At 28.7% G+C, this 13,472-nt stretch overlaps 1 protein-coding gene across 4 annotated transcripts in view; it reads right to left on the reverse strand.

Moving 5' to 3' along the window:
• Window positions 1-811: 811 nt before the first annotated feature.
• LOC106478446 (cytohesin-1-like) overlaps window positions 812-13,472 on the reverse strand; it is a 64,467-nt gene continuing 51,806 nt past the window's right edge. For 3 of the 4 annotated variants that reach the window (XM_022382038.1, XM_022382036.1, XM_022382039.1), the window contains 5 exons: window positions 13,336-13,447; window positions 9,789-9,803; window positions 7,304-7,380; window positions 6,601-6,821; window positions 812-5,532 (listed from right to left, as the gene is read on the reverse strand). In XM_022382038.1, the coding sequence (XP_022237746.1) occupies window positions 5,463-5,532; window positions 6,601-6,821; window positions 7,304-7,380; window positions 9,789-9,803; window positions 13,336-13,447 (495 nt within the window). In that variant the 3' untranslated portion in view covers window positions 812-5,462. The remainder of the gene's footprint in view (window positions 5,533-6,600; window positions 6,822-7,303; window positions 7,381-9,788; window positions 9,804-13,335; window positions 13,448-13,472) is intronic. The other variant, XM_022382037.1, reaches the window with a different exon arrangement.

Raw genomic sequence — 13,472 nt, forward strand, 5'->3', positions numbered from 1 at the left:
CCCGCCAGACCATCGACTGGTCTTTATAAATTCAAAAACCAATCTGGGCGTGAATTTCGAAAGTGATCAGAAATTTGTTTTGGGGGATTTGCACATCATAAAACTTTTTGTAGTGAACGACAGTTTCCGCATTATAACACTTTTATAAATTTACAATGGAAAGCTGAAACTATGTGTAATAATGGTATAAGTGTGCCGATCAGTATTTAAAAAAAAAGTAATACTTGTGATATTTTAGAACACCGTATTTATAGTACTATTAGTGAACAACAGAAAAACAATTATAAAAATCATCAATTGAATTGTATTACCAAAGACGTTAAAATTTTAGATAATTATTGTTTTAACCAAATAGTTGTTTTGTACATACCTTTGGCTTACAAGAATACTTGCCAGTAAAATATTAACTTTTTCTAAGCCTCACTAATTTCGTTTTTGACCAAAGTTTAATAATTATTGTTATATAACACCAGTTTAAAAGTCAATTTGTTACTGCAATTTATTTGAATTAACGACAAGCTTATGAAATTATGACAGTATTTTAATGTACGCTCGTATCTTAACCGAATGATTTTATTTGTTTTTAAGAACAAAGTTGCATGATGCTACGAGTTCTAACCACCGCGGGTATCAAATCCTGATTTTTAGCGTTATAAAACCCTTCTACTTATCACTGGGGGGATAATGGAAGTGCTAAGTCTTTTGCACATTTTAAAACATTGGTCCGTTGTTGTTTTCTTTTTCAAATATTTTAATGTACCTCATTTAGTTTTATAGTAATCGTATAAGAATTAATCGACATTCATTCAAATACACATTAAAAGTACAAGTAATTTATTGGATTTCTACTCAAACTACAGGGAAGGAAGTTTAAAGTATTTTTAATTAAACAAACGCTTGAAAAGCGAATCACCATCACTACATAAAAAAAAAGAGTAAAGAGATAATGACAAAACATTCTGAGGTTGGAAATTTACCATAGCATCACTGTATTAACAGAAAAGTTGGGGAAAATCACATCACTTTTGCAATTTATAAAAGTCACTTCCAAAAATCTGCAATAAACCATCGTATATCACAACATTTGGCATAGTTCCTAAATTGTTTATTACTGGTGAGAATAACTGGACAGATAAAACCTCACTGTTGCAAGAAATATTCAACAAATAATCCAACTCTTAAAAACAAACAAAAAATACTGTTTCAAACTACAGACTGAAAAATATACAAACAATACCAATTATACTTGTCAATAGATATTGTTATTTTATAAACAAATATTGTACTCTTCCGATTGAAATCTAAAATACAAAAAATGTTATAAAATAAAATGAGTGATAACACGCAATAATTCATTCTTCCATTAGGAACATTAAGGCCGGTTGTTACAGTTGGATTTTAAAAAAATACGTTTTTTAATCCGATATTTCAACAAAATTACACACATGATAATTTTACCAGGACAAAAGATGTCTCAATCTACTACACTATTATTTAGTGAAACTTTCGATGCTAATATCGTAACTATAAGAATGACCTATGGTGACCGTTTTATACACTTTCGCAATAATATTTATCACAAAAACTTAAGAGTCAACTTTGTACATTTCACTTATCAATTGTTAATGTTAAGTGTTTCATATTGGAGCATTAAGGAAAGTTATATGAAATATATTTTAAACCATAATTTGTAAAATGACGCATTACAGACTATATATAATTTAATATTGTATGAAATTATTGTCTTCAAATTGTTCTCGTTTATCTAACACCAACACTTCCGTATTTTAAATTTTCCATATTGGATGAAAAATCATGTATCAAAAACACCTGACCAACGTAAAACAACTTCAGCATTATTTTAGTATTATATATTTAAACCGTTAAATAACCTGTACGATAATTTTAATAGTGCCGTATTCATTCAAATTACTCATTTCTTCTGTTTAAGCCTTTAAGAGGCTTCTTCATGTGGTTATAATGTTCTAAACAGGGCTTGCGTTTTACAATCTCAGAAACTTTAAGAAAAAAAATTAGAGTGTTCACGTAAATATTACTATTAAATATCAATCAATATTATCAAAGATTCAATTTAAGGTTAAAATGTCCATTCCTACAACATATCAGTTGATATATACATGTTTACATAATAATGGCTGGAGAAGGCTTGAATGAGTAGCGAAGAAAAACTTTAATATAAGTTTAACATAACAGCAACCTGATGATGACAAAACCTTGTCGAAACGTTGTACATTTGCTGTTATGTTAAACTTATATTAAAGTTTTTCTTCATTACCCATTCAAGCCGTCTCCAGCCATTATTAGTCTCAAAGTGGGTTCCTCGTCATCGAATTTGAATGTTTACTTCAAATTTACTTGCACAATGTACCCTGCACTCCCAAGTGTTAACCACCTCCATGTTTTATGCAAGTAAAAAATATATAAAAGAACAAAGACATTATTTTGATACTGTCCTTTGAGTAGTAAATATTGGAACTATATCTAAGAAGGCTTGCTATTTATTCATTCTGTGTAATTGTTCATGATTTTCAAGTCGTTTCAATTACAGATTCCTTTGTTGTCCAAAATATCAAGTAGCTGAGAAACTTAATAAAAAATACAACATTTTCATAGGTCACTTTGTTAGACATACCCTCCCAGATATTAGAGGATATTTTAGACTCAAAGTAAAACCCTGAAACATCAATACATAAAATACAAACTGAAAAACAACACACTTCTTAGCAATGTGGAACAATGGCTGTAGAGCAATAGCTTATTGTGGAAAAAAAATAGAATTACGTATGAGATCTTCCATATACTATAAATTATTAATATACAAGTTTACTATTAAATACACGTAATGATTTTAACTGCCACAACTTCCTTGGACATATGCAACATTCTACACAAAACTATTGAATAGGTCCAAGCTTTAATCGTTTATACACAGATAGCTTCCCTACAATATACTCCAGGTACAATAACATTGTCTTCACATGTATAAGCACAACATTGAATGGCAGGTAAACCATATCACAACACTGTGATAATTCTCATAATAAAAAATTTATTAACGGTAGCAAAAAAATATGAATTGGTATAGTATTTAAAGGTATAGATTTAATGTTATAAAATTCCACGTGGGGGACTATTAAATCATAATGTCAAGAATCAATGTAGCAGTACTATAAAAATACTGACCCAAATGATCAGGTATTTCTCTACAACAACAATATTAGACTACAGTGTTAAAACTTGTATCTAAAAATTTATAGATATCTTATAAAGACATAAACAAAATCAAAACGTACACTGTAATTTTTACGCATGTTTACTGCTGAAGAAACTTGTTACTAACACTTCTTTATGTAGGTACTTTCTAAATCATTATCTACTTCATTTATTCAGAACTAAAACAATAATAACTTATTTGTTATTGTCAAATAAACCTTGGTTGGCTTTCTTAAAAACTGACAAAATTCCTAAACTTTATTACAAGTATCTGTTTTTTATCCTTTTTTATTGTTACTTACCATTTCAAGCTAATAACTTCCAGAGGAACTGTGATCATAGGTCAATTAACTTTTATTGTATCAAGAAATTACGTAATTGGTAGAAGCCTAGTTAAACTCCAGCAACATTTTTGACATTAAAAGCTCAATGTTGTGAAATCATGCTCCTACAACTCTGGACAGTGGTCAGCTCAGAATAAAAGCTAAGCCCCTGAGAAAAGCTCTAGCTACAATGGTCAAGCCACTTAAAATTCTATTGGGTTGCCATAAATCAATCACTTCTGATTTTAAACACTAATCACAAGTAACAATTTTTTGTAGACTAACAAGTCTGGATTATGTTGATAAGTTCATAAAAAAAGATAATTTTTGGCACTCTTTTTTTTTTAACAGTGAATTATTTTTCATAATGTCTATGATAAGTATTAAAGAAGTTTGTGGAATTTGTGCCAACACTTGAACTCCAACGTAATAACCCTGACAATCCAGTAAAAAGGCAATTAATATTATCTTCTTTCTCCCAATCATTAGAATTTGGTATAATTAATAATACAAATTTTTCTTTGGCTTTTGGACAAGACTAGAAATATTTTTTACATATTAAATTATTCATCAATATTTTTCATTTTTATACCTTATAAGATATTTTAATATTTTTCTCTTTCCAGATATCCATTAGTCTATAATTCCAGAAAACAAATACGAACTTTAAATTAATTGTTAATAAAGAAAAAAAAATTTTTTTTATAATACAGAATTTCTTAGCAAACAAATACTTGTAAGCAGGTTACTGATATTTTTAGAGTATGCTTTTATTCTTCTCCCCAAACTATTAAATATGAGTATTTATATATACACACAGGTTACATCGCACTACAAAATGGACATGATTACTTGAAATATATATAAATATAATATCACATCTAATCAATGTTCTATAAACCACTATCGATATAAGAAAAAAAAAGATATAAACACAATAATAATGTTTCGGAAATTATTAAACTACTTTGAAAATGATTTCATATGATTAGTTTGTGAAAAAGAAATTCTTTTAAACAAATCACAGTACATTACTGGTTCATTTCTAGTGATTAATGATCCTTAGAAAAAGGAAAAACTTGTCATTGTCAAGCTTCTTACTCATACTTATTTTCCAGTAAAACAGAAGTGGTTTGGTTGATTGTTGTCCAGTTGCTGCTACCGACTAACCACATTTCCTGGAATACAGCAAGTGTTCACCACCAATCATTTTTTAACACAAGTTACTACTATTAGTACAAACTGTATATTTGTTTAATGGGCACAGCTCACTAATCTTTACAGGGACCTTCTGCAAACTTGAATACAAAAGTGCAGTTTCACATAAAATGAAAAACAGTCTTTATATTTCTAATCTTTTCACTCATGGACTACTTACTGTTCAAACTTCATGTAACTAGAAGCAACCTTAGATAGGTTTTTCTCCAATTCCCCTACTTGGGTAATGTCCACAAAATTACTTTTTTTAACAAAAGAAATGATAAATAACAGCATTTTTCTACTACCTATTGTTAAATTTTTTCTTGCTCTTAAAGCCACTGATATCTTTCTCCTGTATCCTGTTCATAATTCTATTTTCAAGGATGCATGATTGTTTTTCTTTATTAAAAAAAACTCTTCTGTTGTTTGTTACTGAGCAATGTCCAGCAAAATGTTTTATTTTCTTTAGTTACTCTCCAAAAACTTTTTTTATTAAAGGTGCACTATAAAACAAGTTTATCTATTCTCTTCCTTCTTAGTCAGTGATCGCAATTTTCTTCCTCTCCCTATCAACTGAGTTACAATCATGTTCACTCCTCTATGTCAAAAGTAGAATAAATTCTTGATTTCATAGGGAAAAAAACTTCAGAAGTTAACTACAACATTCTTTTATTAAATATTTCTTCTACTGTAAGCAGTTTTCCTTTATATATGCTGTGCTTTCTTTTTGCGAGCACTAAGCATGTCATAGAAAGGGTTATGACTGATGCTTTGCCTGTAAATAAAAAGTTACAAATTTTTAGAAAATGTTCTAAACTTTCAGTAGTAGATTCTATACAATTGTTCATTGCCAATTTAACTTTCAACCAACATTTCAAACATCCCTCAATTTATTTTAAGTTTATTCTGATTATCATGTCCTCTCTTTATTTTTGCTTACAAATATTTATACATTCCAGAATGAAATTCCAATATTATATTAAAAAAAAAACACCTCAAAATTCTACTTTTTAAATATTTACTTAAGAAATCTCACTATATTACCCAATCTTTGTTTCACCAATCTCACAGCTGGAATATTTTATCTCATATTCTAAACACCACACAATGTATCATTCAACCTTTGTTACAACCACCCCAAATCTGGTTCACCTGATCTTTGTTTAAACACCACTCAGTAAATAATTTACTTTCTGGTTCAACCACCTCACAACTGATTTAAATTCTACTTTAATGTGAGCAAACTGTATTCAATCCAATGAAGCATGTTTTAAAAATTCTAATCCAACACTCACGTGTTTGGCATAAGTATAATAGAATTCAGCTTTAAAGGTTAGTACACACACAATCTGGGATCTTAGCCAGATATACTCCCTAATTTTATTCAGTTGTACTAGAGGAAGGTATAATCTATAATTTAAGTTAGTTTTGAGTTCAGTACTGATGTAATCAGAAACCTTAGCCAGAAACAAAAGTACAATATAAGTTATACTGCCTAATTTTCAGTTTGACTAGAGAAAGGTATAGGTATAATCTATTATTGAAGTTAGATTTAAGTTCGATACTGACGTAATCTGGAATCTTAGCCAGAAACAAATGTACACATGAAAATTATACTACCTAATCTTCACTTGACCCACGGAGGAAGGTATAGGTATCACACTAAAAACATTACACACACTCTCTCTAGTTAGTTATCCTCAAGATGAAAACAGTTGTAACCAGCGTTATCTTTTAAAGTGGATGATAGTCACAGACAGTGAGTGCAAGCATATTGTATTAAATCTACATCTGTCTCAAAGAGTAGAGTACATATATAAAACCTAGTAACTTGCAGACTTACCGTATACATTTGATCCATTCTGCCATTTCCTCAGGAGTAGAAGCCGACATGCGATAAACTGTGTGTTTTCCTTCTACAACCTTCCCTTCTGAATCTGTCTTACATGCTTTAATAATGTCACTGCCTGTTGAAAATAACTCAAAACTATTGGCTCTATTTCGATCCACAACCTCTCGCACCTGAACATTTTCCAAAGGTATGATTCCACGTGGCTCTTTATCCTAGAATAAAATTAAATAAAGATTAAAGATTATGTATAATTAGCTTGGATTACATTTTTTTCAAAATTTATTAATCAAACTTTCTAACCAAATTTATTAAAGTATTTTATATTATGTCTTAACATTAAATAATAGTTTCTACATTGAAATATCGAAACAGTTTATTAATATGACCAAAAATACAAGGGAAGTAATACCATTAAAATTTGAAATTTAATACAGAAAGGGTTGATATGAAATACCTTGAAATACAATAATTTTTATCTTTTTCTGCCTGACAAGTACTGTATTAAACCAATGTTGTCCAACTGGTGGTACACAGGCTGCATCTCGTCCCTCAGGTAATTTTATTCAGTTCCCAACATTAATTTATTTAATATTTTAAAAAATCAATATTATGTCAATAATTTAAATGTTTGTGGAGTAATGAAATTTGAATTAGTCAGGAGTTTTCTAATTGAACTTTCAATCTAAATACTTACAGTGGTGTACTCAAAATAGTATAAACAGTTGTCATTCAAAATAAACCATCGTCGTTTCCAACTTTTGTAGCGACCACCTACAAGAAATTTAAAAAATACTAAGTATAACTTCACACAAAGTAATTGACATGAAATATGCATGAATGCATGTAATTATAAATATATGTTGAAATAATAAGTAAAACTTTATTATAAATATGTATGTATGAATATTTGTACTAGAAATTTTAACTATATCTACAGTTATTTGCCAAATCAAAGTAACTCTTTCTACTTCAAGAAACAACTGAACAGTGAGTACAAGCATACTGTATTAAACCTACATCTGTCTCAAAGGTAGAGCACACACATGAAATCTAGTAACATTAAGTACCCAAATATTTTATTTGTCACATACAAAAAATGGTTAACAGTAACATTTGTTTTATGTAATGTTGAAGTACATAAAAGACGTTCTGTCTAAATTCTACATTTTTACAGAAAGACATTATGATAAACTAAAGACTAGTAAAAGATATATTGGTTTCATTACATATAAACATAGCATTATACAATTCCCAAGTAACTAAAGATACATTTTCTTAAACACATTACAAATTATATTATCACTCTGACTATAAATAAAAATTTTTTAGGAGAATTATATTTTACACTATTGAGTTTACCTAATTTGAGGCCAGAATTACTAAGCAACAAATCATACAACACTAGAAAAATACTGTAAATTGTCATACCGTACATCATGAATGTACAAAGTAGCATATACATTTCACTAGTAAAGTGATCATGAAAGTAAATATTTCTAGCACATGCTAGCTATATGGTAGAGCAGCATTTGCACAAAACAGTTAAAAAAGAAATAATTATCTAATGTCCAAGTAAATTATAACATTAAAAACTGAGCTCATGCTTGACAAGATTGGGTTTACAATAAGTATATGAAACAGATGCAATCAAAACACAAAAAAAGTCATCTATTAAAATATCTGGTGTTCCAATATTAGCAAACATTTGGACCTGTTGCACTTACTCATGGTAAACAAACTATACAACTATACACGGAGAAGCTCAAAATCATTTTAATACTAATCACAGCTTTTAAATATTTATTATTAAATCATTAGCTGATTCTAATTGTCCCTGGTGGGCATACTGGTACGTCAAGAATTAATAGATCTTTGTCTGAAATAGTACTATGTATGTATGCCCTCCTTGTTGATTACTTTTAAGTAAACCAAGTATATTGGTTTATTTTAAAATATTATAACATGTAAAACTAGACTAACTAAAAAAAATACATTTAGAGAGCAGGAAAGCTTCTGTGGATTAATCACAGTATAGAAGAACTATGTTCTTATACCATGCTGTCCTGAACATGGTCAGTCTGAGGGAAATAATTACATACTGTTTGTTGCCTGATACCACAATTTTTATTTTAACAAGGTTCTGTAAAGGACAGTGAGATCAATCCTGGATTTTAGATCTTTAAGAATTTTCTACAGTATTTTCACCTTTTGTTAACATCAGTTTTTAAGACAATGTTTAAACAGATCAAAGACACATAAGGCAGCTGAAGCTGTAATAGTGAAACTCCACAGGTGTAGGGTTAAATAAGATTGCTGTGATTTCAGTTTCTTCAGCTGTCTTTCATAAAAAGAAAACAGCTAATGGTTTTAAGCAATGGCTGTAAGCTTGTAAGCCTTTCTCAATCTCAATTCTTTTATTATCTTGTATCAGAAGAAAGGTCCACCTTCAATGTAATCACTTGCTGAGTCACAGGGTTCTCTACTACAACTACAGCCTTCACTTTATGGATGAAGGTAATGTTCAGGTTGAGTTGGGGTGTGGTCTCAGAGCCTGTTGTTGTCCACTTACATAGAAAACATAATAAGTCCTCTTCTTCAAAATGATGCATTCTTTCACTCTATATTCTTGCTCTTTGAAAATCCTTCCTCTTCTGAAAAGGCTGCAATATAACCTACAGCCATAAGCTTATTTATGGCAGCACTATGCTGTCAGGAATTTGTCATGAACAAAATATACAAGTGGTTATATATATAAAAACCAACTACATAAATATGTCTCAAGTGGTGCCATTTTCAAAATAACAGTTGATGTGCATTTAATTCATTTGTAAGAAAACAATCTGCATTATTTAGTCACATTTTTAAATAGACACTTATGTTAACATTTTATGATAATTCACTTTTAAAGCTTAGCATAAAACAGCATATAAAACAAAATAAGCAAGTCGTGCATTTACAGCTATCCACTAAGGATACCTAAGTATGTCAAACTAACATGACACCAGCAGGCATGCATTCCGAGGTTAAAAACAGGCAATTCTTTCAAAACAAAAACAATTTCAACAAAAATATCGATGTTTTGTGAGAGCATAAAGCAGGGAATATTTTAAAAGTCAGCTCAAGTGATAAAAAGTACTTTTATAAATAATGCAATTTCCATGAATTTTTTTTCCACTTACTGAGTTTTGAACTTCCTGGTGAAATGGATGCATATATAAAATAAGGAATCATAATCTTCAATGTCTAGTTCAGTTGAATGAAGGTTATAAATTTAGTAAGAGCCTTCAAATTTTTAACATTTATTTTGGGTAAAATAAAAGCATGTATCAGAAAAAAATTTTTTTCACGGTGAAACAAAGGCTCTTAAAAATTAATATCTTTCTTTAGTGAAATTTTAAAACCACATTTTGGTTTTAAAAAATATTTTCAAATGTTTTTCTATTAGAGGTAATATGTAAATAAGCATAACACTTATTTGACTTACAATTCATTGCAATCTGGCATCAGTCATGATATTGAAATTTTTAATGGAAATCAAACATTGTATTTTTACTTTTTTTAAATACAAAATTGCATAAATACCTAAACAGTTTTGTCAGTTAATGACTTTGAAGCCTACTTAACTGAGTTTAATGAAAACTGCTAATCTTCAAAGATGTTTTTAAAGTCAGTGGAATTTAGGAAACCTTGGATAACAAGAATCAATTTCAACTCAAAAAAAGAAATAAGCATTCTATTTATAAAGGATGGATGAAAACAAGTGTTTGTTTTAAACGGTCTATTATTCTATTTATAAAGGATGGATGACAACAAGTGTTTGTTTTAAAAATATCTATTATTCTATTTATAAAGGATGGATGAAAACAAGTGTTTGTTTTAAAAGGTCTATTATTCTATTTATAAAGGATGGATGAAAACAAGTGTTTGTTTTAAAAGATTTATTATCCTATTTATAAAGGATGGATGAAAACAAGTGTTTGTTTTAAAAGGTCTATTATTCTATTTATAAAGGATGGATGAAAACAAGTGTTTGTTTTAAAAGGTCTATTTTATGAAGCAAGCTGTGACAAATTAATCTGATTATAACAAAAAAGTGTGGAATAACACAGATCATTTACTAAAATAAGACTAATTAATATCCCTAATAAACTTACATTTTCAGGAAATGACAAACAATTAGTGGCTACTGATCTTGATAAAACTGTAAATGAATTTAATTATTACTTTGTTGAAATAGGACCTAATTTATATAAAAAATATTCTACTGAGTTTATTACAAATATTATCTCAAATACTGTTCATTTAAGTCTGCAGAGAAGATAGTGAAGTAACTAGATAATGTTGTAAAGGCCATTAGCTTAGAAAGACTTTTCTGACCCTAATTCCATTGTAACACAGTCTTTACTGTCTAATGATGGGTGTGTGCCCAAAACGTTGCACAAAATAAAACTATAAAAAGTTTTCATAGAGAAGTGTTAGATTATTCTTTATTCTGTAGAGGCCATTGGCCCTGTGTTAAGTGTATTTATATTATAAAAAATAATTTAGTTTTTTCTTGATAAATACATAACTTTGAACTCTCTGGTTTTTGAAGTAAATATGGTACTAAACCAGCTTTTATTACATTTATAGAGCAATTTTAAAATAATATTGAAAATAGTTTGGGTATTTTCAAAGACTGAAAAAAAAAAAAGGGAATTGATATCATAAATTATAAAATATTATTAAAAAATTAAATTATTATGGAAAAATGAGTACTGCCTTGGAGTGTTTTCAATCATATTTGAAGACAGAACAATAATATTGTATTTCAGGGTTCTATTATTCATTTTTCAGTATATATTAATAATTTACATGAAAATTGTACTTAGAGTAAAACTTACATGTATGCTAACAATACAAGGTTAATTTTATTTGTAAGATGTAAAAAGATTGGAAAATTAAGCAAATTATCATGGAAAACAAAATAAAAATTGGTTTAACATTAATAAGCTTATTTTAAACAGTACTAAAACTAGCTTTTATCTAGTAGTAATAAAAGATGTCAGATGATTGTGTTTAATATAAAGATTGATAACACAGACTTTAAAAGATATATTAAACATTTAGGCCTCTACTTTCATAGTAAATTAACTTAGCAGGCTCTTATTCTGAGTATGTTTTTAAAAATAGTAGTTATATCAGTACACTTTGTAAAATCATGAATGTTATTCCTGTGCGTATGTATAGACTTTTTAACTCTACTTTTACATTTACACTTAAATTACTATTTAACGTTTTTTGTAATTCAACAAGTGTATATTTTAGTAGAATTGTGATTCTATTATAACATAAAAAGAGAGGTTTTATGGCTGGAGTATATATACTACATATAAGTAGATTATTTTGTAAATGGATATTTTTACTGAATCTACAAAAAAGTTATGAAGAATTATTAGTTTTTCTTCACTATTATAACATTCAAGAGTTGTATTATGAGTTATATTCAGCAAATTGAGGTACTTATTGAAATACTTCCTATGATGTTGATTTACAAAATGTTAAGAATATTTATAGATATATTAGAGCAACTATTTCATTAAAATTAAATACTAAGTACCATACAAATAATTATAGATTCTCTATTCTTTCTAATATTGTTAAGAAAACTTGGAAACAGTATGTTAACAATAACACACACACACACACACATATATATATATATTCAAACAACTTTATTGATTGTTAAAGTACTGAAGTATTGTATTTAATTTATAAGTTTGAAAAGGCAGAAGTCAAACAAGCTGTACTAACTTTTAACCTCATCTCAATCACTGTGATGGATTTGTTATTGCCTTCGTCGACTTATGATTTGTAAATAACATAATCAAAATGTGTGTTCTTACAAATTACCCAACCTTAACAAGGCTATATGTTATTGTTCAATATCTTTACAAAGCAGTTTACTGACAAAAATCTTTTCAGAGCATCTAATATTTATCATATGGTTTGGACACTGTTAAAACAAATGTCAAGTAGTAACCTTTGCAGAACTAAATTTTTGTTGGTTGAGCTGGGCAAAGCATACTGACACCAATAAACACCATTTTTTTAATACCTATAAAATCTTTACACTGATTATCACTAAGTGCTATCATAAATCATCTATAAGTATGTTCTATAACAATAAGAATTACTGGACTTTTGAAAGACTTTTTTCTATAACAAATATGACTAGCTATAACATGAAGAGCCTCTTTGATAGATTAATGAGTTGTACTCGATAAATACCTATATTGTATATACAAAATCACAATATGGCTCTAAGTTAAAATCTTTTCAAAGTCTATGTGCAGTCAGGGCTAATAGAAGAACCATGCATATTTTAAGTAGGAATATTAGCACTGGATTTTCTTCCTACTAGCTGAATCTCTTTACCAGGAGATAAGCACTAGAATAATTCTGTTTTACAAAATATCTGATATTATTTGATTTTAATAAAACACTCATAATTTCACTTTTTCTCGTCTACCTACGTGCTCTGATGAAGAACACATTTAAAAAAGTTAATCTGTGTAAAGTGAGAGAGTAAATATGCTACATATGAGATTTTAAGCTAATAGGGTCCAAGTATATTCTCCAGTGAAATTATGGTTCACAATAGTTATGCTTGTTTGTTGTGAACCACGGGTATCAAAACCAGATTTTTAACACAAACTTAATCAAAACAAACAAGAAAAAATTTACCTTGTTTCCATAGCCAGCCCTCTCTGTCTGGGTTAAAGAATGTATGCATCAAATCATTTCCATCATCTTCTGGAATCTTAAAAGGCTCCTGTTTAATGCTATCATATAGACTCTGGAAAAATAATCACCCTTTTGTT

This window comes from Limulus polyphemus, unplaced genomic scaffold (genome assembly GCF_000517525.1).
Source record: "Limulus polyphemus unplaced genomic scaffold, Limulus_polyphemus-2.1.2 Scaffold212, whole genome shotgun sequence".
Classification (NCBI taxonomy): domain Eukaryota; kingdom Metazoa; phylum Arthropoda; class Merostomata; order Xiphosura; family Limulidae; genus Limulus; species Limulus polyphemus.